Raw genomic sequence first — 26,169 nt, forward strand, 5'->3', positions numbered from 1 at the left:
ATGTTTTTAAAATACTACCACGATACGCAGTTATTCATGGCTAAACATAGCAAAACGCAACCCATGTTAATAAAAATAATGACCCTCATATAGGCCATGGAATTACTTATTTGTTTGAATTTAACATAAATGTTGACTGTAAATGGTTCATTCATTATTCACACAGACCATTTTGTAATTATCTCAAAAGCTCTAGTTCCAGTATAAAACATCTCTTATAGAATTACGTCAGATCCGTCAGTAACAATTTTGACATTGACAGTACTGACAGTGTCATAACAAAGATCAAACTACACAAGTTTTTCATGTTTCAGTTTCAATATAAATAACTTCTATAAACATGGCCAGATTTCGTTTAAAAGACAGTGATGAGTACTACTTATCACTCTCCGAGCAACCAAAGCGTTTCGACGCGGACAGCCCAGTGACTAATGTATTTTTTGACGACACAAATGGACAGGTAAATGCGTATGTTTTTTTCATCACAATACACCATAGAACGACCTAGTTTCACTGTAAATATACGCATAATTACATTTCCCGCTATTAAGGCTCTTAGTCTTTTCTTAAAAGTTGTATGCGACTTTTTGAACAATGTCTAAAAAGTATGAGTGTTTTTTTCTTTGCAGGTATTTACAGTCAGGTCTGGGGGCGTCACTGGCGTCACAGTGACTAGCATGGATGAGACCAAGTCTACTTCTTTCCGTATGGAAGACCGAGGACCGATAATATCAATAAAATTCTCACCAGATCTAAAAATATTAGCCATACAAAGGAATCAGGATAACCAGAATGCAAGTGTTGAGTTTGTAAACTTTAAAGATTTAGCTCCGACTAATGCTGAATACACACATGTATGTAAATGGAAGAATGCAAAGATATTAGGGTTTGTGTGGCCTAAGGTTAATGAGATAGCATTTATAACTGACCATGGTATTGAACTGTTACAAGTTGTACCTGATAAAAAACAGTTGAAGAGTTTGAAGAACACATCTTTTAGGTAAATCTATGTTTATAATTTTGTTTAAAACTTGGGCATATCTTATGTTGTTCTAATTGACATACAAATTATGACGTAAATATTTATAATGAAGTTTACATAGATATACTCTGTTTTTATGGATATAACCAGTCTGATATCAATTTAAATACATTTTAGTACATTTATTGCCTAAAATGACCCTGACTTTTCAAAATATTTATTTTGGGCTATAGTAAAATGCAAACTTATGTTTAATTTCTAGCTGTGCTTGGTTTTCATGGTGTTCACAAAGCAACATAGTAATGTTGGCTGGCAATAATGGAGTATTACTACAACCATTCTCATTGAACAACTCTACAATTTCTAAACTACAGAAACTGGAAAGTAAGTTACATGAAACTGCTTGGAATTCTATGAGAAGTATCTATTTTTCCTGTTGTTTATAAGTTTAAGCATCATGCTTCCATCATTATTATCTTCGTAAAATGTTGATAGGTAACACAAAAACATGTTTTGTATAACATAACACTAATTTGATTTTAATTGAAAAAATAATCACAATAACCAAAACATAACTGACATATTTTTTATATCATCTTTTTGTTTAATCCTTTACTGTCCTATTGCTGGGCATGGGTACCCCTATGGAATGAGGGAGAGTTTAGGCCTTTAAAAATGGTACCTAGTTTCAATCACAGCATTAACTTTCATAAGAAATGATTATAAAGCTACCTTTATGTATATTACAGTGGACTCCACAAAACCCGTGTTGGAGCGTGATGTGTTCATTCTGAGAGTGTGTGATGCGACGTGGTGCGCCGTGTTCCGACACGCGCACTCCGCTGCTGTCACACCACAGGGACCTACTGAGGTAATCCTTTTATTCTTGACATATTCTTCCTGTTGTACACACTACACAGTCTATGAACTTTATTCAAACAAGTAGCAAGAAATGTCTCATGCCCTGAAGAAGCTAGAGATAAGCTGGTCTTAGTCTTTGTTTAAAAGCTCAACATGGAGTAATTGAATAACTAAAAGGCATAAATTGACATTACCAATTAAAAACGTGCTCTTATTAGGAAATATATGCATAAGCCTTATGCTAATATTTCAATGACAAAATGAAGTTTTTAGTGGCGAAAGTTTGCTTATTAAAGACATTACAAATAAATAACTCTTTATTTCAGGTTTGGCTGATGCCAATAATGGGTCCAAATGGCTTCCATTATACACATGTACTGAAGACAGGACTTGTCGGCAGGTTTGCTGTCAATGTGGTTGACGATTTAGTTGTCGTTCATCATCAGGTAAATAAGTAAAATTATTATGCTCTACTGTAAATAATTCAGTTGTTATGTTTTACGACACATATTATAAAATATTAAAAATTGCATTCAACCATTTTTTACACAAGCCTAGACAATAACTATTATGTCAAAAGAAGAAAGAGGAACTGAATTACGCCACGATCCTAATCTGCCGATACACAAAAGTGAGATTGCTGACAATGTTTATTTATTTGAACAACAACTATTCTGCGATACCAACAAATCTTCAAGTTAAACGTAGTTTTTATCAAACTTTGAACTGTCGTGGCTAAAATTACCCACACTTACAACTACATAAACTGCTTTTTCTATCTCTTGCAGTCAAGTCAAACATCGCAACTGTTCGATATAATGGAGGAGTCCAAGCCGGAGAACAACATAATGATCCACATCCCGGTAGTGCCAGGTGTCTCTATGAAGCCAGCACTCGTCGGAGATAACTTCTGTCCTATGTGTATCCTTTTACTGAAAGATTAACAACCAAACGACAAATGAATGCCTAAAAACAATTATTTAACTACTCTTTAAAAAAAAAATACTATACATTTTTAGTCCCCTTTTACACGTTTGTAAGATACACGTACGTGTACGTTTGAACGTATACAGACGTCCACCTTACATACAATAAGTGGCAAATGTCTCACTACAATAATGACCAAAAGTTTTAAAAAATATGTATTATGTACTCAATTTACTTATCACATCCAGTTTTTCCTGAAACATACTTCTCTTTACTTCTTCTTTTGAGTAAAGAACCTATCCTAGAATACTTAATTATCCTTAACTACAAACAAACAGATTCTGACACATGGGTAGTGTTTCAACCAGACTACATCATAGACGCGCGGCTCGGCTGTTTCTGGAGGGTGAATCTTATCCCATCAGGGTTAGCACATGCGGTACGAATATTATCGTTATCTTATTCTTAACTAAAGATTTATTCGTAAGACCGACGTTGACATGATTTTTTCAGCATAGGCCTGACTTCTAAACGAGTCTAGACCGGAAAGGAGTTTGTACCAAATACACCTTCCCGTCTTTATTTTATAAGAACCATGCTAGTGACTTGTAGACTGCCTTTGAAATAAAGAGAGACGTCAACATCAAGTCTGTTCGTCGATTTTTTGTAATCTTATTATTTTAGCTGCATGACCACACTAATGAAGTTACTCTAATATTAAACCATATTTAATTACTCTAGGTGCCAAAGGACGAGATATCAAAGATAGTAGCAGTACTACTTCGTCGTACACACGGCAAGGACACTATCTACAAGATACTGAACCAACTTGTGACGGACGCTGGGACGTACCTCGTGGAACTGTCTAAATCTTTCGATGAGATTAATGCTGTTTACAGGTATGTTGATAATAAAGAGAATTAATTTTCTTTCTAAAAACATCACATCTTTCACTGTAGAATAAAATTGTATACCTGATTTTTATCTAAATCAATTGTTTGGTCATGAAAGCAAAGCATCATTATTGTCGAAAAATATATTTTCGTTTTTTAATAAACTGCCAGTTGTATTTAAACTTTTACTACTAACTTCCGCTCGGAAAATATCTTATGTGTCCAGATTACAAGTGTTCATTTTCATCAAAATCCTTTCAGCAGTATTGGCGTGATTGAGTGTCAAACATCCATCCATACTTTCCCTCTGCGTATTGTACAGTATTAATCATTTAATTCTTAATACAGAAAGTGGGCAGACCTAGAAGTGGCTCGCAACACAGCAGGCGTGGCCGTAGAGGCGTCACGTCCACCACATAACTTCCGAGTGCTCATCTCACAACCGGATATTTGCAGTCATGTGCTACAACATCATGCTGATGACAAGTATTTAGTTCAGGTAAAAATGTTTTACTTTGTAAAGGAATTATGACGACTGAAATTCGTTGTAAAAATTTCAGAGTGTATCACTAACCTACTAACTAAAACTTCGGCTTAATCTTAACAAATATACACTAAAATCTTCGAGTATTACTCTATCTATTGCTGGAGCCACAAGCAAATCCGTTCAGTATGTTATGAATTTATTGTGAACAGCTTGATTGATGGACGCGACGAGAGATCTTTTAATTTATAATTTGTGGTGGTTACAATTGGGGTAAACCTGTAAAAATAGTTGTAAGAATAAATAAATAAATAAATTATTGGACTTTAGGTGGTGACAGCGTACATAGCATCACTCTGCCGTCACTCCATGGTGGTGCAGCAGGCAGCAGCCGAGGTGACGGTGCGCGCCCTCGTGACGCGCGGCGCCACGGGCCGGCTGCGGGCGGCGCTGCGGCGCGGGGCGCTGGGCGACGCGCGACCACTCGCCTGCGCGCTGCTGTCGCTCGGACACCTCGACCCTGCTGCGGCACAGCTGGCCTTGGATATGATGTGGAGGCTCAAGGGATATGAGGTATGTGTTTGAGGTATACGGAGTTGATGGTTAAGGTTTTTTTCGGAACATGAAGTGGTAGATCATGTATTGTGGATTGAAAGGGGTTTGAATGTTTTGAAATGATTTCTTATTGAGAAAATAATGATTCAAGATGTTTTTTGAAATAATAATTTCAAAGCTTTACTTAACTGGTGTACCTACTATGGCAACTTCACCAATATTATTTACATTAATATCACGTTCGTGTTAAGTATATACCAAATTGTCTTGTATAGATAAGGCTCTCTAGATCTATCAACATTAGTCGACAGAAATTACAATCCTATGATATGTCTTGCCTTAAATTAACTTGTTTTAAAATAGGACAACAGACGACAGATTTTATGCTGTTTCGGATATCCCTAAATACCTTGCCTAATAAGGTCTTTCTCCATGATGTTTAATAACCATCTGTACGACCTACAGGAGGTGGTAGAGGTGCTGCTGAGCTGGAACGAGCCAGTGAGCGCAGTAGGAGCAGCTCGTCAGTGCGGCGCGTGGGGCGCGCTGGCGCCGCGCAAGCTGCTGGCGGCGGCGCAGGCGCACGCGCGCGCGCAGCACCAGCCCGCCGCCTTCACCGCCGTGTACCACGCGCTGCAGGCGCGGAACGAGCGGACACGGGGCGACCCGCACTTCCTCAAAGGTAATATTCAACTATAGTATTCTCCCACTGTTAGCCAAACATAATTTATCTTCGAGATATGCCCAATAGTAAAAGTACCCGTTACTTATCATACCCACTGTTCATCTAACAACTCTTGTCACAACTAAAAAGGTAATTCCTTTTAGATATGTTTAATCCTCGATTGAACTTATAATAATATTGTTGAGTATTGTTATTACCCCGACAAAAAGAATTTAATTTAACTACTGAAATTGTTTCGTTAGCCAATTTATTCAACAAGTTTTTTATATTACTCTGCAGAATAATTAAGTTAACTTCAGTACAAAGGTCAAACTCGAACACAGATCAAAGTGACAAAAAAATTAACTAACTAGTTCCTTAATTTATTACATTCTAAAGCATTGGCCTTCACTGCAAGTAAAATCGTTGTTACTTAGATTGTGCTTACATTCACATCTTTGTATCATCATATTTTTTTAATCATTATTTTTTGTTGTGCTACCGACATCAAGAAATCACCCAAATCATTATTAATATCGGTTCCATATAATAGGGGGAAAGTCTGTTGCCACATACGAGGCTTATCGTGTAGATCAGAGCAAGTATTGAACAATTGCTAATACCCAATAGCACTTTGCCCAACTCACATCTCATAACTACCGTTCAGGCACTTTTATATCAACTAATTATATTCAAAATCTTTCCACAATATGTTGATAACCATATTTAATAAGAAAATACCAGTATCCACTAGTAATCGTCTACAAAAACACACAATTATCATGGTGTCAATTTTATTCGACAGATAAGTTATCAATACGATTAATTATGTACAATTTTAGTATGGTGCCATGGAGTTATGTATCGTAGGCACATAATAATGTTTTATGTAATAAAGATAAGGGTAGTTTGATAACAGTTTAAAAAGATAAACTTTTATTGTTTTTTGTATGAGAGTAAAAAGTTACAAGTGGATGGTGTGTGCAATGAATGATCGCCAGTGCTTTGAGTCAATAAAATGTAATGATTATTCTGTTATCTATTTACTATTTAAATTACTTTAAATTTTAGTTTTTCTTTATGTAGTCCACATACATCAAATTCACCTACCCATATCTACTACTACTTTATATCGGTGTATTTATTTGAAAAGCACTTTACGAGCTGCCAACTTGATTCTTTTGAAATAAAAAAGTCAAAATTTAACCGAGCGGCGGGTTGGCGAGTTTGTAGAACCCTTTAAACCTGATGTGGTATAGGAATAGACGTGATGTTATATCTAATTAACTAATGCTTGCCTGTAAAAGTACTTGCGTTCAAAATTAGCCAGATTCCCAGGTAAAACTTGTCTATGATCTTGCTACTAATCATTGTTGGCAATACGTGCACATATTGTTCTTTTTTTTATTGTTTATATTTGTTTATTGCCAACAATAAAATTATTTTCATTTCATTTTTTTCATTTCATTTTCATAGATTAAAACTTGCAAGTGACTTTGTCTTCTCCCATATCAAATACCCCATCTATTTATTTATCATAATAACTTGCATAAAGTAATGGTTACGTTTTCCTGTATTCAGTCATGATGACTATCAAACATAATCACATGCACAGTCATCTGTTTGCTGCAGAAACTTGGGTGTTAGGCAACCATTCAATTAAGTATTATGGCCACACATTTTGAAAAAGTGGGGAGGTAGGTACTCAAATTACCAGCTCACAGTTCGCTTAGTGGTAAAGTATAATAAAATAATACCACTTTCTGGTTTACTGCGCCGCCACCTAAATATGAGTTTAGACTGATTTACTTTACCCCCGATTTAAGAATTTAAGCTTATATAAAAATGACAGTTCGTATAGATAAACTACCGCTAAAAAAACTCAGAAACCGGGGGGTAGACCTCTTATTCAAAGATTTTTCTGCATGGAATTGTGAATTAACAGCAATTTTCAATGAAACTCGACTTTCGACTAACTTCCGAGTGTATTATTATCTGGATTAAAGTTAAAACAAGTCTCACATGTAAGCATGCGGATGTTATATCCGTCTCAGTAATAATAAATGATTGTTTCAGGCGAACAATGCGACAGTTACGTGGAGTACTACAAACAGATCACGGCTGATCAATAACTTCAACTGTAGGTATACAACATTGCCAGGGTACAGCTGCCTTCGAATAAGTACCTACGTCTAACAACTATTTGTGAAGAAATTATTATATTATAAGATTGTTTAAAACTATAATACAAAATTACTAAGCGCGATAATATTTTAAGGTTTACGATACCTTATTTGCTGGCCGACGTTTCGATCGAAATGCATTGATCGTAGTCACGAGCTGACTGATGTTTCACTGCTAAGCATCGTCTTCTGGTGTAGGTATTACAATAATTTGTTAATGTGACAAAAAAAATATTAAAACCCGTCACGGTTCATTACAATAATATTTTAGCTTGACATCAGCTGTTGGATATTGGACCACTCACCACTGTAATTCACTGTATGAAGTTTTCGCGCCAAATTGTTCTGTCCATGATTTAAAAAAAAAGATTATGATGCATTTGGATTTCAAATTAGTACCTATATTTACTATTTTCTCTTTAAATTAATTGTACCTACCTATTAATGTATAAAATATTTTATAAATTTAAAGTTTATATGTGTAATTTTGACATAGCAAAATTATGTATTTAATAACTCAATATGTGTATAATTAGTTAGTCCAAATTATCGTGTATATTGTAAATATTTGTTGTAAAAATGTTACATAAATAAGTAATGCAATGTATATTTTGTTATGAATATAGACATGTTATTTTCAAATTGGTCATTTCTTTTTATTGGTGTTATCGGATCACATAAATACTTGATCTTTGGCACCAATTGACTCCTTATAACAACATATTATAATGGTAAATGTTATCATAATACCTATTGGAATCTTACGACAGATGTACCTATAGAATGATGAACCAATAAAAATATGGCTATAAAAATATAGAATACTAGTTAATTTGGCGTAGGCATGATGAAATTTTAACACCTATTGCCGAATTGCTGTGATAATACTGGCTGACCGGTAATCCAACCTAGAACCTCATGGCACAATCTTAACTTCAGATTATACATAGTTACCGGGGAGCATCCCGGTGATTATTGGGAAATTCTAATATTAGCCAGGGTTCTCATTTTTTCCATATAATAAGCATAAAAAACAAGTTACAACTTTACCATGTCACTAAATTTTTTATTCAATGTTTATCAATGAAAAGCATTGATAAGTAGAATAAACATAAACCTACCTACACAATGTCAAATCTACAACTCAAAGTAACGAGTTATGATTGCTCATTATCATATTAAGTATTAAAATCGTGTCAAACTGATTAGATACTTTAGCAAAATAGTTTCAAAAGATTATGGATGATTAAGGAAGTAAAAAATATAATTTTCCTATGTATGATATTTATAGGGACACTAATAACATTCACTGTTTGTGAACCCATGGAGTCCTAGAATTACATTTTGCAGTGATTTCTAATTAGATTCGCCAAGTACAATATTGATTGTACCTACTGATAAAATATCTCACAAATTAAACTTTTTATACTTTGTAAAGATTGATTGATGCTTCATTCAGCCATTACCTATTATGTTGTTGTTAACTTTTGCTTTTCAGGTCACAATACTCTTGTTTGATAGAAACAGGGAAATAAAAATACAATTTGAGTATCAAAACAATTTATTTCCATATAAATATAGTTTCACCAGTTAAACTGCTTATTTGCAATAAACAGAATGTAAATGCTTAGAAAATATGTTTTCACTTAAAATTACATTTGGACAACAGCACGGATAGCCTGGCCTGTGTGCATCAGGTGGAATGCTTCATTGATCTCCTTGAGGGGCACATTGTGGGTTACAAAGTCATCAATAGGCAGTTTCTTTGTGAGGTACTCCTCAACAAGTTTTGGTACACTGTCACGGCTCTTGTAGCCACCGAAAGCTGTTCCCTTCCATGTACGACCAGTGACGAGCTGGAATGGCCGGGTGCTGATCTCCTCACCAGCAGCAGCCACACCAATGATGACAGACACTCCCCAGCCCTTATGACAAGCCTCAAGAGCAGCTCGCATTGTGTTTACATTACCAATGCACTCAAATGTGTAGTCCAAACCACCATCAGTCAAGTCAACAAGGACCTGCTGGATAGGTTTGTCATGATCCTTAGGGTTAACAAACTCTGTGACTCCAAACTTCTTGGCTACTTCAAATTTGTCAGGGTTGATGTCCACTCCAATGATGCGTGTAGCTCCTGCTGCCTTACATCCCAGAGCAACAGCAAGACCTACTGCTCCCAGACCAAAGATAGCACAGTTTGAGCCAGGCTCAACCTTTGCTGTGTTCAGAGCTGCTCCATAACCAGTAGGGATACCACAGCCCAACAAACATACTTTATCCAAAGCTGCAGCATCATTGACTTTGCAAATGGAAATTTCTAGAACAACTGTGTATTCACTGAATGTAGAGCATCCCATGAAGTGGAATAGATCTTGTCCCTTGCAATGGAATCTCTTGGTACCGTCGGGCATGACACCCTGTCCCTGTGTGATGCGCACTTTCTGGCACAAGTTAGTTTTGGGGTTCAGGCAGAACTTACATGTTTTGCACTGAGGAACGTACAGGGGGACGACGTGGTCTCCTGGTTTGACGCTGGTTACACCTTCGCCGACGCTCTCGACGATGCCGCCGCCCTCGTGACCCAGCACGACGGGAAATACTCCTTCCGGGTCCTTGCCGGAGAGCGTGTAGGCATCGGTGTGGCAGACTCCAGTCGCGGTGATCTTGACGCGCACTTCACCGGCTTTCGGAGGGTCGACTTCGATCTCCTCGATCGACAGAGGTTTGCCGGCCTCCCATGCTACGGCCGCCTGACACTTGATAACTTTTCCCGCGGTAGACATGTTCGTGCGCACTGGACGACTGCCACAAAATGAGTGAGACGTGAGAGTAAGAAAATACTCAATATAAAAAGAGCTAGCAAGATAAATGTGTCGTAGCGATGATGTAATAAATTTGAACGATAAGCCAAACCTCAGAATTCAGCTGACCTTGAACTCTAATCAACAGATACGTCAGAATTAGTAACAAAATATTACTTCGCAAAGTAGACGTGTTATTAAACTTACAGTAAACTTTACAAAACAAAATATAACAAAAAACTTAACTAGATGGAGACAGACAGTTTCAATTTCAGTTAAAAGAGTTTCAGTTCAGTGCGAAACGTTCGTAAACTAAAAACCAACATAGATGGATTTCTCATCGAATTCAGAACTGAACATCTAATCGCAAACTCAGATCAACTGTCAATAAAGTGAAAAATTCACATTTCTAGCTTGAAATTTTACTAAAAAAGAGACAGTTATATAATCTTAAGGTACGTTAGAAAGAGACAGCTTTGAAAACATACGTTCATATGTCAATGCCGACAAATAATAAAAAGTGCAACTGGAACGTGATCACATAAACAGTCACATGCGGTAGCCAGTACATATTAGTATTTTGATAAAAAAAATAAAATTTCAGGATACTATTGGATTTAATGTGAAGAATTATTGATTAAAATGGCAAAGTTACACAATTACTATGTATTGTGTCCGCTCATAGACCAGAAAAGCTTCCATGGTGTCGCCGAAGATCGAGAAGAAGAACACGTTATTGTTACTTTAGGTCGCAATGTCGTCAATAAATATCAAGTAAGTTGTACTTTACTAACATTTGAACTCACTTCTGTCTATATTTACTTCTAATATACATTACGACTTACATTTAATGATATATTATTATTTATTATTTATTTATTTATTATTATTGATATTCAGTGTATAGGTTATGTTGACAATATTTTTCTATAGCTTTCAGACCAAAAACAAGTCGGAGGTTGGACATCAAAAGACCACATAACATCCACAGTCATTTATGACAAAGAACAAGAGAGCTATGTGGGCGTTTTTAATAACAACACCATCAAAACATGGAAAGAAGATTCAGACAATTTGGATAAAATGAAGAAGTACAAGGTAAAGATTCATTTTGTTCTTAATTTGGTAGTATTACAAATTTTATAGACAAATATTAATTGTGAAATATATTTTTCTGAAATTCATGCCTCTGATAACATATGACTAACTTTTTCAGTTTCCCCTCAATATCCTGAGACTGTTGCCAAGAAGCAATCAACCGCCACTCATTATATTCACAAATGGCAACTGTGCTTCTCTCCCATACGCACTCGACAATCGAAAGACTTACGAAAGTAAATCATTACTCAAAGATACAGACACCATTGTTGACGCTGCTTGTTATACTATCAATAAGACGGATCACATATGTTATATTATTAAAAATAACAAAGAGAGTTATGAAATATTAAACTGTCCATTGCGTGATGAGTTGGGGGATATGGAGCGATCTAAAATGACGAAGACAAAAATTGTGAGGCCGGATGATGTGTATGTTGTTGGCAAGTTTATTTGTACAGAGGGCAAGAATGCTATTTATATTTTGTGTAAGTGAACTACAAATTTAATTATTGTTGGCAATAAAAGTAATCATTGTATCTTTAATATTTAGCTTTCACATCTATTGGAGTCTTCACTATATCCTTTGTAATTCTTGTTTTACAGGGAGTGATGCTAAAATGACAGTATACAACTTTAAAGACTGGAAAACTATTGGTACAGTGCCCTGGATATCCACTTTATCCAGTGTCTCTTTGGCCTGGATGGGCAAAGACCACCTCATACTGTTTGGCAGCAATACAGAGCAAGATGGCGCCATCATAGTAGCTTACAACATAGTCCTGGGTGTAGGGTCTTGCAGATATCCCATGAAAATGTACTCAGAAGATGCAAAGCTGTATTGCTTCCATGGTAGAATAATTCTTGAAGCTTCTAACCATATTGGCATGCTGCCTTACGTTCTACAAAGTAAACGTAACCTCTCAAGCCTTTTAGGATCACATGAGATTATACAAGACGAGTGTATGGAGATCGCAAACTGGGACTCTCCAACAGAACCACAGTTTAAAGTCAGCAATGAGATAAAAGACCTTTTCAAACTCGGCCTAACTGAAAGAAGCATGTGTAATAATGTTATACCACCACTGATAGAAAAAGACAATTTCAGAACAATTTACCAAACTATCAAACAGTTCAATGATGTGCCTGAATCAGTTTTAGTAGCTTTGATAAATTATTGTATCAAACTAGTTAACCCAAATAAAATTGACGTTAGTGATGCAGAAGAATTCAATAAACTATGTACTGGAGAGCACACTGCAAAGAAAGATCAAATCGTACATAAGGCAAAGTTTGAACTGCTAAATTACACATTACAAATATCATTCAGTGATGCATTAATCATTCCACATTTGAGAAACGGATTGAGTTTAGATGATACACTGTTCCTGCTGACATATATAACTAATTTTCTTGTCAATTCAGATAAAACTATGAATGTAGATTATGAAAGCAAGTTGTTTGATTGGTGTATTTTACTAATGGATGCTTTTTATCAGCAGTATTTGATGACTAAAGATGAGAAGGTGACAGGGGTACTACAAAATACATTGAATGTAGTTGTTGGTCTTATAAAACAGTTGAAAACTGTTAGTAATGTACTGCCTGTTATTAGTAAGTTACTGTCTGGAAAAATGATTGAGGATGAAGACGAGTCTTCATATACCATTGAATTGATGGAAATATAATTTCAATCTTTTACATTATATGTAGTTTTATTTACCTAAAAATCTACACAAGACATTCTGTATTGAGTGTTACTCACTGAAAATAATTACTCTGTTATGTGCTCATTCTCAAAAGGTACTATTATAATAATAACTTATATACTCAGTAAGTAGTATCAGTAAAACTAAAAGATCAAATTCAGTCAATAGTTTTTTTATTAGCAGCCCTAGCAAACTGCACCACCATTGGTCTTTCTTTCAACAAATATCCATTTGTTTCATGTAATGCTGCTTCCGCTATCCTCACAGAAGGAAATGTCACAAACGCTTGACCCTTCATTCTGCCTTCCTGCATCACTCTAACATCAAACCCAGTCAACTCTTCATCAGTCCTTCTTTCCACATACCGCTTGTAAATACTCTTAACGTCCTGTTCAGTGACAGTTTTAGCTAAGTTCTTGATATACAACCTCATTGAAGGTTCTCCAGGATGATAATTTTTAAATACAGGTAGAACTTTCATGTCTCTATAAGATACTCTATTACGTAATAGTTCCTTTTTGGATATTGTTGGCTGTTCTACTTCTTCAGGCTTATCTTCTTCTTGAACTGGTTGTTCTTCTCTCTGGAATTTTCCTATCTCGCCAACAACTTCAGGCTCTTCTGAAGGCTTTTGTAATGCGTCTTGATGTACATTAAGCTGTATCTTTTTCGGTTCATGAACTGGCGTGACTAATTCAAATACTTCTTCCTGATTAACTACAGTTTTCTTAGTCTTTGGAGGTGGAGGTAATGTGGACAATATTTTTGTAGCATCATGCTTCGGTACAGGTAGTTTACGTTTTCTTTTAACAATATTCTGTGTTGGTTGTATTCTGTGTTCATCTTCTGCTGATGATATTTCTGATTCTTCAGTCTCACTCTGCACTTGTGAATCTAGTTCCATCTGTTGACTTAAATCTACAAAGAACTTTTTGAATGTCTCTTTAAAAAATTCAACTGCTTTTGCATTCTCTTCAAAAGGAGTGTTGAGACACATTTTGTTCATTAAGTGCAGAGTCTGTGTGTAAAACGGTTTGTGCGAAAATAATGTATTTACAATATTAATAGCTATTTCTGGAGTAATATCAGGGTACTTGTATTTTAAGTGTACCGGTGGAGGTTGATAAAAGTCTATGGAAGGACTCCAAGCATTCAAAGTTTTGAGAAACTCTTTAATTAGGTTTGTTGTTTCAGAATTTTGTTCAGAACCCTGCTTTTTACCTGTTGTAGGTTCGTTATCATTAGAATATTCGACCACAAGTCTTCTTTGTGCTATTTCTAGTTGATGTAGCCTTGTAAGCGCTGCCTTAGCTTTATCTACATTACTGAATGAAGCAAATATATAGTAACGCTTGGATTTTGTCTCCCAAACTTTTTCAGCGCCGAAATGTTTAAGCAGTTGCTCTTTATCTTGAAACGATAATGTGGTTGGTAAATGTCTTATTATAAGCACCTTCGACATTTCTTCAGTTTGTAATTACCAGTTTAACTACATTAATGATCATAACCAGCTTTATTTTAATTTTGTTTTGACCCGTTGTTTACTACTTTATTTTGACATTTAATTTCATAGTGAGGAACGTCGTGCAAAAAATCAACGTTACCACAGCGTATAAATACTTTTTTTGATATCACGACGCGCACGGCATACCTACAAAAAAATACGCCTCAATCTCATGGGGTAGGCAGAGACCCGCCACTTTGGCCACTTGCTACGGTCCTTAAAAAACTTCCTTTGCTTCATAGACTTCACAACATACCCATCTAAATAAAATAAATAAATATTTTTGGACTACTCACAATCTTGTTGATTATCCTATTATACTGTGAGTTTACGTTGGGTTTAGTGATTTCTTTTGCTAGTTACCCATTTTTAATAACTTAATTATTTTATTTGTTTTAATTTAAATAACTCCATTTCGACATTATATTGTGCCAAATTGCCGAGTGTCGCCAGGATTAATTGTAAGCGAGGGAGCGAGTGACACTCTTGAAGTTTTGACAGATGTTTGAAAACAACCCTACATTTTAATAAATATTACTTGCCGGTAAAAAGTATTAAAAACCGTTAGAGAACTTGAGAACTAGTCAAATGAAGTGATCTCGTGTGTTTTTTGTGAATTGAACTAATTTGTGTAATATGGCGACAGAAGAAGCAAGGAAAGTGGTAAAAGTTGTGGTTTTAGGCGACATAGGCAGAAGTCCACGTATGCAATACCATGCGTTATCTCTGGCGGATAATGGTATTAAAGTGAAAATTATCGGTTATCTAGACTCTGCCCCACTGCCAGAAATTTCAGAACACGCTCATATAACTATAAACCAGCTTTATACCCTTCCTCTCGATAAGGCACCTAGATTAGTTAGATACGCCGCAAAATTAATATGGCAGACGATTAGCTTACTTTTAACTTTATTTATAAGTGGAAAGTGTGATTATTTATTGTGTCAGAACCCTCCAGCGATCCCAACACTGCCGGTATGTCGGTTTTACTGTTTAATTTCGAGAGCGAAGTTCATCATAGATTGGCACAACTATGCGTATTCTATAATGGCCATGTCGTTATCGCCGGACCACATTATAGTGCGGGTAGCTCGGGCAATAGAGAGGTTTTTCGGCCAGTCAGCTGACCACAACTTATGTGTCACTTATAGCATGAAGGAAGATTTATTAACACACTGGGGTTTAAAGTAAGTATCATTTATGTATTGTCAAAGATTACACCTGCTATAAGTAAATTTAAAACTATTTGTTTCAAAAATATTTCTGAATTTTTCCAGGAGTGCAACAGTCTTATATGACAGACCACCAAAAATATTCCACCCGATAACTTTAGATGAAAAACATGATTGGTTTGTCAAGTTGAGTGGGCAGTATCCTGAGTTTGGTCCTGGAACTACTGCAGACCATCCCGAACATGCTGAGGGACAAAAGACAGCTTTTACTCAAGTTGTTGCTGACACTGTGCAGACAAGGTACGATAGACCAGGACTTGTGTTTAGCAGTACGAGTTGGACTGCCGATGAGGACTTTGGAATCATGATTGATGCTTTTCAAGGTTTGTTTATTATCTTTGTTTTTTGCCATTAGTTAGAACATTGTAGTGCTGCTTTGATTACAAAAATCAAATCATTTTGATTACAACTTTTGAAGTGTAATGTAACAAAGAATTTCACTACATAAGTGTCATACCTGCACAGGAAAATGAAGCCTTTGTTTAGTTTCATTTATTATCTCAACATACAACAGAAGCATTAGCTAGTCAATGCAAAAAGTCATAATTCAATTAATTATGACTTTTGATATCATTTCTGTACCAAGTGGAGTTCTTAGATCTCTGCCTGCCCCTATAGGAAAATTTATATGAAGATATGAAAAGTAATATGATGACATTGATTGTAAATATGATTTCTTTGTTGCAGTGTATGAAACCACGTACGAAACAGCTAAGAACTTACCCAAGTTGATGTGTGTGATAACCGGCAAGGGTCCTATGAAGGAACACTATCTCAAACTCATAGCAGAGAAGAACTGGCAGCACATTACAGTGATAACACCCTGGTTAGAGGCAGCAGACTATCCTAAGATGGTTGCTAGTGCTGATTTAGGAGTCTGTTTACATACTAGTTCATCAGGCCTGGATCTGCCCATGAAGGTCGTGGACATGTTTGGAGCTGGACTTCCTGTTTGTGCTTTTGATTTTCTATGGTAAGATGTTATTTGTATACCTGCATATTTAATAAGTCATATATTGAAATAGCATATTATGAATAATAACCTTATCCTGTTTATGTGCATCCTGTGTGTAAAATTATTTCCATATGAATTTCATAAAGACTAAACTACACTATTATAAAGTAAACTTAGCTTAAACTGATAAAGATTTTGAGTAAGATTACTATAAATATATGCCTACCCCCATTGAAAAAAGAAGTTTCATTTATGTATGAACGATAACAATAAGTTAATCCAAGAGCATTATATTATAGGCAACTATGCCAACCATATAAAAATACTACAAAATTGTGATCTAAACTCAATTTAATTTAAATATTCTTCTTTTACAGTCTAGATGAATTAGTGGAAGAAGGAATAAATGGGTACACCTTCAAGAACAGTGATGAACTAGCAAAACAAATAGTGAATTGGTTCCGAGAGTTCCCTACCAATGAGAGACAGAACCACATAGCAGAGAGAATGAGGAGTGAACTGGCGAAATTTCAGAAGACGAGATGGGAAGAAAACTGGAACCTCAGAGTCAAGAAGTATTTTACATCATGATTTCTATCAAAGTATTAAGTGCTGTTTTTAAATTTTTAATTAAATGTAAAATGAATTATTGCAGTATTCAACTTTTTTTTTGAAATCAAGTTCTTAACAAAGTTAACACTTGTGACTATTATTATAGTCAGGTGTGTAGGTGATAGGATTTAAAACTTTTCAAATTGGATAAGGCTCTCTAAGTCCCATATGCTAGTCTCATGTTCTTGAAACAAGCTGTAGAACAAAAAAGGATAATAACATATTTAGCCTGTATTGTTTCCCTGCTAGGTTTCTCATGTAATGGCATGAAATAAACAAAAACACAACTTTTCAAAATACACTTTGTATTCAAAAATATAACATACACTTAAACTAAGAGTCTTTCAATTTCTTGTTGAATGCTCTGAATCTGGGGTTTGAGCTGTGAGCCTTCATTGATAGTGATGGAGCACGCAATGATTGGCCGAGATACTCCACATGCTCGCCCGAGAGCTTGCTTAGACCTAACAAATACATAAGGTACATTTTTGTCCTCACAGAGGATAGGAATGTGTAACACAATTTCCAATGGCTCAGCATCAGCAGCCATTATGATGAACTCGGAGAGTCCCCGGTTCAATGTCTTGGTGGCTTCGTTGGCGCCTTTACGCAGCTGCTTGTAGTTAGCGGCCTGTTGCACCAAGTTGAGAATCTTGGCGGTGAGGGGGGCATCCGCCAAAGGGTATGCCTTGGGGTTTACTGCTGCTTCATCGGCCTGTAAATAGTAATAAAAATATTAATACGTCATATAAAGCCATGTTTTATTCATGATTTTAGCTTATCTTAGTGAGAGAGTGTGTATTTTTAGGTTAGTCGGAAATTATCGAATTTCGTTATATTTGCAGTTTTAGACGGTTTTGTTGTTTACGCATTAATTCTTAAGTCGGCAACAATACATGATGTTAACGACGCCTGTAGTCACGATATAAAATTGCCTTCATAAATGTTAAAAGTGGTTTCTATCCATGTGTTGATAAAACAACAACATAACCTAAATCAAATTATCAACTCGAAAAATAATACGCAAACAGGCTATTTAAAATATAAAATTGGTGTAAGTTTCAAGCAGTTTTTAGTTTACATGCTGGATATATTATTATATAGATACATAATAGTAAACACGTGCAACTCACCATGTTGTCTAGCGTCGAACCGAGTGTTGATTTATTATTTCAACCTCTCGGCGATTTCTCGCTTCACTGAGGAATTCGAATGTGCAGATTTGCTAAACGACTTGTCCAGCAAGCAAAGAACTTACAAGATAGCTTGTAAATTCAGTAATATTTGCTTAGCGGCAAATGCTTCTTCGGCAGACGTGCACACGCTTCTTCGAGACTTTGACAAGTAAATTGACATTTGACAGAATTTGGAAAATCAATGGGTATTGCTCCGGAGATGGCGAATTAACCATAGACAATTGATAGTCGACTCGTCGCGTCGTTGATTTATAAATATGAAACTTAACATTTTTATTTGTATCCTGTAACTAACAATACTTGAGTTCAGATAGGGCTCACGTTAATAAATAAAAACCTTTAAACATTATTAAACCTTTTATTGGTAAGCGAGTTACTTTAAGTACCGTAAAACGGGGTGAATAGAATTCGCGGGGTGAATAGAAAAAAAATCAGGAAAGTTTTCAAGCCCAATGTTTGAGTACTCCTCGTTTAAGAATTTTGTTCAAATTTGAAATGATCACACGTCGATATTACTTCTCTGCGGTGTCATAATTGTTTAAATGTTTAAATTGATATTTATACCCAAAAAATTGCTTCAAAGTCAACCGTCCTCGAATGCCTTAATGGTCCATACATTTTTTTCAAAACTTTGGATTTAAAGTGGAATTTCTTTTCTAATGAGTTGTTTGGAGTGTTTATCTCTTTAAGTGTATATTTATCTATAAAGATACAATATTGTTAACTGAAAAAACGCTTTAAAACACAATTTTTCCATTCACCCCTTTGGTCGTTTCGATTCACCCCTATCGCTGGGTGAATAGAAATTGACCATTTTTTTAATGAAATATCGTAAAACTATGCATATTTTTGGACAAATATGGTTTTAACTCTTTCTTCATGGCGCCGGACATGATATAAAACAACCTGACAATAAAAATAACAAGTTATTCGCTACAAATTTTTAGGACAAAGTTGAAAATTGTTTCTATTCACCCCGTTTTACGGTAGTATTATAAAAAGTGGAGAAACTTTTTTGTAAGACATCGAGAATCGGAAAGTAATTATGGAGTATTATACCTAAATAGCAATATTATTGCTTCTTTTGAGTTTAGCGTATTATAATACAGGAAAAGATTTGGTAAAAAAACAAATTAAGTGATTTATTGTTTTTATATTGAACTGGTTTGAAATTCACTGAATTTCATAGATCTCCTAACAACAAAGATCAATTAAAGAATTTTCTGTTTATCTAATTAATGTAATTATTTCATAATAATAAAGTTTAAAAAATACTATGTTTTGAAAATTACACCACAAACAATTACTAAATTCTGGGAAACACCAAAAAGCCTGAACTCACTAAAAGGTGACCATTGATCATTTTGTACTATATCCTGTAAAACAGGTAATTTAACAGCACTGTTTCATATATATTTCCGAAATCAATAATAGTCAATGCCAAGAAGTGTGTTTCAGGCCCAACAAACAGTCAGATAACTCTAATATACAGATCGACACTTGAAAGCCAAAATTAACGACATGGTTGATTTGAAATTTTTGTATTTAAGAGTCAATATTTACAACCACATTTCAATGTACTAATAATGTTACCGCACCATATAAGAGTTCATTTTTTAAGCCTCAGCTGAAAAGGCTTCACATATTTATACTAGTTTGGTTTTTTGAAAGCATTCGGATTATTTGGTCCAGGTTGACTTGAGAGGAAAGCCAAGTGTCCTTTCGGGCATTTGTTGGCATAATGTCCTTTGGTACCGCACTTGAAACATGTGACTTCTTCCAGCGGTTTGTGGACAATCCTTTGCAGTCTTTGACCATGCGGATCTTCATTTTCATTTGCTGGTTTTACGTAGCCAAGGGCCCGGTATCTGGCTTCTTCTTGCCGCTGAGCTGCCTCTCTTTGCTGTAAAATTCGAAATAATACTTTTGTAATTCTGTGAAGAATATTTTCATAGATATTTACTTATCTTAGACATACTTCTTGATATGAACAGACAAATAATTCAATTGAAAAGGATCATCTTACCTCTGGTGGTATTTTCGCACATGAAGTAGCTTTGTGTCCAACTTCAGAGCAATAATGACATACAGGTAGTCTTTTAGCATCCTTGGTCTGTTCTGGAGGTGCTGGCAGCTCAAACCGAGGATGCATGTACTTGCAAGAAGAGCCATCAGGGCAGAATCCTGTGAGATAGTTCATGCATAGCACTCGTCGTACATGTCGGTGGCGACAGTGAGGACCGTGGCGGCAAAAACCTCTGTCGTACCTGGATAACAAAGTACGAAACTAAGCTATTGGTAAGTCTATAAGTTAAGTTTTTCTTCATATGTTTTTACTTTAAGAATGTAGCAGTTAAAACTAAAGATGATACCACATTTTGTAAACAAGTTCTGAGGCAACAGAATAAATGTGTGACTACATACCAAGGGCAGTCTTTAATCTTGCTTTCAGGATCTATATGCAAGAACGGACACTCTTTATTGTGACAGGCATTGAATCTCGCATAGAAGTAGCACTCAGGCATTTTGGACATGTCATACTCGTGCAGGAACTCGCACTGGTCACCCTTTTTACATAAACCTCGCAGCCAATGTTTGCAAACAACAGTCCTGTCTCCTCGGACGTGTCGGTAAGGGCATTGAGGTCCATTCCCACAGCCACCCGGTTGACTAAAGAATTCGCACACGGCAGCTGTAGATTCTGTAATATTACAAAGCACTTTAAAGGTTTGTCCTCTAGGCATTCCAGGAGACAAACATATACGATTTTATTACACTTACTGTCCATTCCTGGAAATGGTAGCGGTAAGGCTCCATACTGCTCTTCTAACGCGTAATCTATATCAAATTTTATATGGTCTACATTAGCAACTAAGATTTCCATGCTTCTGTATCTTCAAACGACACTGTTTTTCACAAAATACGAAGTTTTTACCACTGGAAAACGAATGCAAACACGGTGAAACACACACGCAACAACACCAAAACGAACTCGACAATTTTTTTTACAGTTCAGAAACAGATTAAAAATAAAACAGCTGACTTTCTTAAAGAAATTACGTTTTGTTATCTATTGTTGACAAGCGATGTTCTTGGTCTGAAAAAAAATTATTTCTTTTGTAATTAGTATTATCTATTTCTACAAATTATAAACGGAGTATACAAATTGAGATGTTAATAAGTAAAGTGGATTCCACAATATATACCCTTCGCGTTAATATGTACTGCGTGCCTCACACTTTTATGTGTAACTGTCAAATGTCAATGTCAGATGTCAGCGTTAGTTTGCTCGTTCGTCCTCGACGGCATTTCCTAATATTTTGTGTATCTATTTTATGTTATGTTTTAACTGTTTGCTACGACAATATGTCTGATATAAAGCATTCTCTTAGGAAATATGAATTTCCAATTTGCGCTAAAGAAGCACTTGGCAGAATCGGTATTTGTTTTGTAACATAAACATACATTGTTACCAAGAAATTTTATTGGATAGCTCCTAACAATATGTTTAATTTTTAGAACAACTACTTGTTGGTAGAGCAGCACCATCAAACAAACACCTGGATATCGCAATGGACGTAATATCTGAATTCGTATTTTGCGAGTCAGATCGTCGCGGCGGCCGCAGAGGTGGAGGCTTATCACCTCTACAAGAGCTGCAGCTCATAGAGATCATGTGCGACTATCTATCGGCTTGTACTAATGAGACGACGAAGAATACAGTGTTTTTATCTTTGTTCGGTGGCATGGAAAGTCAGAGAAGACTAAAAATATTGAGCATACTGGCTAGCATGGCTGTATCAGCGTCAAGTACTCCAGTAAGTTTATAATTTTTACTACATAGTTTTTAAATTCAACAGTGTATGTTACATCATATATTTTGTATCAGACATCTTATACTGTGAAGTAAATGTGTTATAATAATTTAACTTTTTAAGTATATTAATCAAAATGTAAGCATTTTATAGTCTTGACAGATCTATGATCCAGTTTCGATTGGAAACTTAAACTTATTGGAAACACATCAGTTTATATTTATTAGCTCCTATTTCATAATTCCAGGTGCTCCTAGCAGTTGGTGTCTGGCTGCAACAAATGGGCTGTTCCTCAGGGCAGTCTCTCCAACTAGTGGAAAATGTGATCAGAGACCACTTTTACCTCAACACATCAAACCAGGGAGCGCTCAAATCTCTAGCTAATACAGCACCACAATTTGTGTCTAATTTCATCACAGCAGTTACAGAGTTGTATATGCATGACACTCAAGGCACTAAGAAGTTGCCTCCTAAGAATCTGCTGGAAGTTATTACATCTTGGGTATGTAATAGAGAATTAAGTTTTACTTTGTCTTGTCTAGATAAGATGGATCCAGTAGAACCAACTATGTTTTGCTACCTGTCTTACCCTACTTTCTGAGCATCTGATTGAAGTTCAAGAGAGCTAATGATCATAGACCAAAAGCACTCAATTTAAGTTTGCTTATTTGGAGAACATATTAGGACATGTTTACTAATAAGAGAACTAAACTTGATCTTGTCCTAGCAATTTCCTGGAATAAAATTTCCTTTGCTTAATTTTGCTTTATTAACAAATTTACTACAAATGTTTACAGTTTATTTTATGATATGTTTCAGGTATACTCAAATCCCACACTATGTATGTCAGCACAGCTGAACCCAGCAGCATTGCCAAGTGGCTCCATACCTATGGCAGCTGTCACACCACTAGCAGGACTTATACATTGGTGTGCATTAGCCCCACTTTACATTGATGGAGGTAGGTTTTTAAACTAGTTAGCAATGGTCACTATCTATAAAACTTCATTTCTAATATCAGGATGCTAAAATGTAGACTTGTGCCATATAATTTTTTTACAAATTTTCAAATTAATGACACAGGTGCAATCAAATCTGATACTATGTTTAAGTTGATCACTCAAATACTTGGTCAATTGGGGAATGCCAATCAAAGGGATGTGTTGATCACTTTAACTAGACATTTTCATGCTAACCCAAAATATTTAAAAAACATATAATGCTGCTATATTTCATTGTATTACAGATGCTGAAATGGTAGAAGTCCCAGTGCCAGTTAAAAAGATAAAACTAGAATGTGAGAAAGAGAGATCTATAGTGAAGACGGTCACCAACAAACCTCTGACAGAAGCAGAACTGTACATAAAGTTGCACTTGGGAGTGTTGCACAGTCTCCGTGCGGGAAGAAGGACCCATGGGCCCCCTACAGCTGTGAATGCGCAACACTTGGCTGCGCTCGCGCCGCTGGTACAGGCGTATGCGCATAATGTGTTGAAGAGAGGTGGTAAATTGATAAGTGATGATAAGTTACAGGTGAGAACTTTACTCTTAAGTGATATTCATAAAATCAGATATAACTATGATATTTTAATTATAATAATTTTTGGGTGACTTTGTGGCATCATGTTTTGGAAAAAATTTTTTTGGGCATTTGTTTTTGCATTATTTTACAATTATTATTATGGACAATATAAATATACTATTTCAGATAATTAAAGATGATAGATTATATTGTATAAGTCCAATTCCATTAGCTGAAGTTCATTAACAAATTATCAATTTCAAATCCTTTTTTATATTTTTCAGGATTGCCTGGACAGAATAGGCCAGTCTGTTCAAGTGGCATTAGCAAATGGATGTGTGTATGGTAACATCAGTAATCTACTGGCGGCCCTCGACACACTGCCTGAAAACAGACTCCTGAGGATCATCATCAAGACTCACCAACAAGCCATCTGACAAGCAATATATTAAAAGATTTTGAGAAGAATTACAATAATGCTAAGAGTAGCCTTAAGTTTCTTAACCGTTTCCAATATGCTGACCCCTAGGAAGTCAAGCATTGTTTAAGGACTTATTGAGAAAACAAAAAAAAACTGGCCGAATGTGTGTTGGACTTGTACACAAATGGATCCAGATATGTAATATATCATCTGTCTAACTATCACTGTTCAAGTATTCGCGAGAGACAACCTGATAACAGATGGATAGAGAGTGGTCTTAGTAATAGGGTCTGTACTATAGTGCAAAAAAAAATATATTTTTAACTAACTCTCCCTTACACTCAAGTCATTGATCAAGTTATTAATGTAATTCTATAGGTATGGTAGTAATGCATTAATGGAATTGAAGAATAAATTAATATTTATTCTCAAATAGTACAATGCCTTGAAACTAGAAGATTATAATGAACTATGTTAAGTTAATTGTTAATATTAATTAAGTATTGTAAATAAAATACTGTGATAAATGAATACTTGTTTATTTCAGAATGGTTTAAATCTGCGGCTTTGTTTAATCTGTGCTATTTTCTTTTTGTCTTCCTCAAACTTCTGTCTCAATGCTACAATGTGTTTCATTTTAGATTCGCGAATTTGGAAAGTGTAGAAATTCTTTAATTCTTTTCGTTTTTTATTCTTTTCTTCTTTTTGCATTATTTTGTTCTCAACTTTCTCTGATCGTGCAAAACTTTGTACCTTTCCTTTCTTAGTGACAGTGACCCATCCTTCATCATCCTCTTCTTCAAGTGCCTTCTCTTTCTTCTCCTGTTTAGCTGATTCCTCATCATACTTCTTCATAAATGTTTCAATGCTTTCCTTAAGATCTTTTGCCAATAATATTGAATTGTTGTACTCATCTATCCACTTATTTAATCCTACTTTTACACTATGCTTTTCCGAGTTCAATGGTCTTAGTTCAGTCAATTTCAGTGCCTTGTCTAAGTCCGCAACTTTTTTGAACACTAAATACGCGGCTCGGAAAGTAGTTTGGTTAACTTCTGGCATGAATCTAACAATGTTTTTCACTTCGGCGGTCGACGGTTTTAAATAAAATTGTACAGAAATAACAGTCCCAGCTTCACTAAAAGCATTGATCATACCATTTTCATCGGCGTAAGGTGGCACATTTACGACCAACAATGTACGGCCTTGCGGTTTCTCCTTTGTGTGTTCTCTAACTGAATGTTCTTTAAAATACACCGTGTGTGCTGCTGCAGAATCTTCCGTCAATTTTAGCTCTAAAGCTGTAACATTAAAAAGTTTAAATGTGTAAACTTTATCCGTACACCTTGAATAATAACATCATGCTAACTCTTAAGATTACTTACCCTTGAAATCGGGAGCACGTTTAACAGCCTTCATAGTTTATTATTTTAGCAGCATGTGAAAATTAAGCAGTGAAGTCACAATTAAAACTAAAGTATAGTTTCAGAAACAATATCAAAACAACATGTTTTCGTGGAATTGAGGTTATGTTTTTCTTCTTGACAAATTACGTTAAACGACATTGACCCATACGTTCAATAACTTCGGCATTGTAGAGAGTTAGTTTATGGTTGAATAGCAACAACGATTCTAGTCGACAGATTTAAATGTAAATCTTCTCATTGTGACATTTTAGAATCTATTAATGTATTTCCTTGAAGTAATAATCATATCCTCTTCAGAAAAGTGGCACTTTTGTAATGATTGTGCAAT

General features: G+C 35.5%; 9 protein-coding genes across 9 annotated transcripts; 4 read left to right on the forward strand and 5 right to left on the reverse strand.

Moving 5' to 3' along the window:
- The first annotated feature begins 269 nt into the window (after window positions 1-269).
- Bulli (regulator of MON1-CCZ1 complex protein bulli) lies at window positions 270-8,185 on the forward strand. The gene is made up of 12 exons (XM_076122966.1): window positions 270-460; window positions 630-1,000; window positions 1,245-1,366; window positions 1,732-1,853; window positions 2,170-2,289; window positions 2,632-2,764; window positions 3,109-3,209; window positions 3,512-3,669; window positions 4,012-4,162; window positions 4,478-4,720; window positions 5,168-5,384; window positions 7,443-8,185. The coding sequence occupies exons 1-12, from the start codon at window positions 341-343 to the stop codon at window positions 7,496-7,498; spliced, it is 1,914 nt and encodes a 637-aa protein (XP_075979081.1). The 5' UTR covers window positions 270-340; the 3' UTR covers window positions 7,499-8,185.
- A 907-nt stretch (window positions 8,186-9,092) lies between these two features.
- Fdh (alcohol dehydrogenase class-3 Fdh) lies at window positions 9,093-10,486 on the reverse strand. Its single transcript, XM_076122630.1, has one exon. The coding sequence runs from the start codon at window positions 10,330-10,332 to the stop codon at window positions 9,202-9,204; it is 1,131 nt and encodes a 376-aa protein (XP_075978745.1). The 5' UTR covers window positions 10,333-10,486; the 3' UTR covers window positions 9,093-9,201.
- A 378-nt stretch (window positions 10,487-10,864) lies between these two features.
- Window positions 10,865-13,154, forward strand: LOC142978559 (nucleolar protein 11). The gene is made up of 4 exons (XM_076123052.1): window positions 10,865-11,124; window positions 11,284-11,448; window positions 11,567-11,936; window positions 12,055-13,154. The coding sequence occupies exons 1-4, from the start codon at window positions 10,993-10,995 to the stop codon at window positions 13,134-13,136; spliced, it is 1,749 nt and encodes a 582-aa protein (XP_075979167.1). The 5' UTR covers window positions 10,865-10,992; the 3' UTR covers window positions 13,137-13,154.
- A 159-nt stretch (window positions 13,155-13,313) lies between these two features.
- Window positions 13,314-14,810, reverse strand: LOC142978561 (RNA-binding region-containing protein 3). Its single transcript, XM_076123056.1, has one exon. The coding sequence runs from the start codon at window positions 14,617-14,619 to the stop codon at window positions 13,315-13,317; it is 1,305 nt and encodes a 434-aa protein (XP_075979171.1). The 5' UTR covers window positions 14,620-14,810; the 3' UTR covers window position 13,314.
- A 339-nt stretch (window positions 14,811-15,149) lies between these two features.
- Alg1 (ALG1, chitobiosyldiphosphodolichol beta-mannosyltransferase) lies at window positions 15,150-17,505 on the forward strand. The gene is made up of 4 exons (XM_076123053.1): window positions 15,150-15,848; window positions 15,939-16,216; window positions 16,581-16,866; window positions 17,226-17,505. Exons 1-4 carry the CDS (start codon window positions 15,298-15,300, stop codon window positions 17,437-17,439), a joined length of 1,329 nt encoding a protein of 442 aa, XP_075979168.1. The 5' UTR covers window positions 15,150-15,297; the 3' UTR covers window positions 17,440-17,505.
- Window positions 17,506-17,748: 243 nt separating this feature from the next.
- hoip (NHP2-like protein 1 hoip) lies at window positions 17,749-18,816 on the reverse strand. The gene is made up of 2 exons (XM_076123059.1): window positions 18,594-18,816; window positions 17,749-18,175 (listed from the first exon to the last, which is right to left on the reverse strand). The coding sequence occupies exons 1-2, from the start codon at window positions 18,594-18,596 to the stop codon at window positions 17,789-17,791; spliced, it is 390 nt and encodes a 129-aa protein (XP_075979174.1). The 5' UTR covers window positions 18,597-18,816; the 3' UTR covers window positions 17,749-17,788.
- A 977-nt stretch (window positions 18,817-19,793) lies between these two features.
- Window positions 19,794-21,671, reverse strand: Clp (Cleavage and polyadenylation specificity factor subunit 4). Its single transcript, XM_076122984.1, has 4 exons — window positions 21,438-21,671; window positions 21,081-21,357; window positions 20,683-20,923; window positions 19,794-20,559 (listed from the first exon to the last, which is right to left on the reverse strand). Exons 1-4 carry the CDS (start codon window positions 21,538-21,540, stop codon window positions 20,308-20,310), a joined length of 873 nt encoding a protein of 290 aa, XP_075979099.1. The 5' UTR covers window positions 21,541-21,671; the 3' UTR covers window positions 19,794-20,307.
- A 251-nt stretch (window positions 21,672-21,922) lies between these two features.
- On the forward strand, window positions 21,923-24,987 carry LOC142978562 (integrator complex subunit 15). Its single transcript, XM_076123057.1, has 6 exons — window positions 21,923-22,095; window positions 22,176-22,474; window positions 22,719-22,973; window positions 23,291-23,432; window positions 23,718-24,004; window positions 24,278-24,987. Exons 1-6 carry the CDS (start codon window positions 22,023-22,025, stop codon window positions 24,428-24,430), a joined length of 1,209 nt encoding a protein of 402 aa, XP_075979172.1. The 5' UTR covers window positions 21,923-22,022; the 3' UTR covers window positions 24,431-24,987.
- LOC142978563 (ribosomal RNA-processing protein 7 homolog A) lies at window positions 24,938-25,985 on the reverse strand. The gene is made up of 2 exons (XM_076123058.1): window positions 25,800-25,985; window positions 24,938-25,715 (listed from the first exon to the last, which is right to left on the reverse strand). The coding sequence occupies exons 1-2, from the start codon at window positions 25,831-25,833 to the stop codon at window positions 24,958-24,960; spliced, it is 792 nt and encodes a 263-aa protein (XP_075979173.1). The 5' UTR covers window positions 25,834-25,985; the 3' UTR covers window positions 24,938-24,957.
- Window positions 25,986-26,169: the final 184 nt, after the last annotated feature.

This window comes from Anticarsia gemmatalis, chromosome 14 (assembly GCF_050436995.1).
Source record: "Anticarsia gemmatalis isolate Benzon Research Colony breed Stoneville strain chromosome 14, ilAntGemm2 primary, whole genome shotgun sequence".
Classification (NCBI taxonomy): Eukaryota; Metazoa; Arthropoda; class Insecta; order Lepidoptera; family Erebidae; genus Anticarsia; species Anticarsia gemmatalis.

Coding starts and splice junctions, on each gene's coding strand:
- LOC142978561 (XM_076123056.1), bottom strand. CDS start 14,619: ATGTCGAAGGTGCTTATAATAAGACATTTACCAACCACATTATCGTTT.
- Fdh (XM_076122630.1), bottom strand. CDS start 10,332: ATGTCTACCGCGGGAAAAGTTATCAAGTGTCAGGCGGCCGTAGCATGG.
- LOC142978562 (XM_076123057.1), top strand. CDS start 22,023: ATGTCTGATATAAAGCATTCTCTTAGGAAATATGAATTTCCAATTTGC. Junction 22,475..22,718: donor TATCAGCGTCAAGTACTCCA/GTAAGTTTATAA, acceptor TCATAATTCCAG/GTGCTCCTAGCAGTTGGTGT. Junction 22,974..23,290: donor TGGAAGTTATTACATCTTGG/GTATGTAATAGA, acceptor GATATGTTTCAG/GTATACTCAAATCCCACACT.
- LOC142978563 (XM_076123058.1), bottom strand. CDS start 25,833: ATGAAGGCTGTTAAACGTGCTCCCGATTTCAAGG. Junction 25,716..25,799: donor ACGTGCTCCCGATTTCAAGG/GTAAGTAATCTT, acceptor TTAATGTTACAG/CTTTAGAGCTAAAATTGACG.
- LOC142978559 (XM_076123052.1), top strand. CDS start 10,993: ATGGCAAAGTTACACAATTACTATGTATTGTGTCCGCTCATAGACCAG. Junction 11,125..11,283: donor ATGTCGTCAATAAATATCAA/GTAAGTTGTACT, acceptor ATTTTTCTATAG/CTTTCAGACCAAAAACAAGT. Junction 11,937..12,054: donor GAATGCTATTTATATTTTGT/GTAAGTGAACTA, acceptor CTTGTTTTACAG/GGAGTGATGCTAAAATGACA.
- Bulli (XM_076122966.1), top strand. CDS start 341: ATGGCCAGATTTCGTTTAAAAGACAGTGATGAGTACTACTTATCACTC. Junction 1,854..2,169: donor CACCACAGGGACCTACTGAG/GTAATCCTTTTA, acceptor TCTTTATTTCAG/GTTTGGCTGATGCCAATAAT. Junction 4,163..4,477: donor ATGACAAGTATTTAGTTCAG/GTAAAAATGTTT, acceptor ATTGGACTTTAG/GTGGTGACAGCGTACATAGC.
- Alg1 (XM_076123053.1), top strand. CDS start 15,298: ATGGCGACAGAAGAAGCAAGGAAAGTGGTAAAAGTTGTGGTTTTAGGC. Junction 16,217..16,580: donor CATGATTGATGCTTTTCAAG/GTTTGTTTATTA, acceptor TCTTTGTTGCAG/TGTATGAAACCACGTACGAA. Junction 16,867..17,225: donor TGTGCTTTTGATTTTCTATG/GTAAGATGTTAT, acceptor CTTCTTTTACAG/TCTAGATGAATTAGTGGAAG.
- Clp (XM_076122984.1), bottom strand. CDS start 21,540: ATGGAAATCTTAGTTGCTAATGTAGACCATATAAAATTTGATATAGAT. Junction 21,358..21,437: donor ACCATTTCCAGGAATGGACA/GTAAGTGTAATA, acceptor GTAATATTACAG/AATCTACAGCTGCCGTGTGC. Junction 20,924..21,080: donor AAGATTAAAGACTGCCCTTG/GTATGTAGTCAC, acceptor TTTGTTATCCAG/GTACGACAGAGGTTTTTGCC.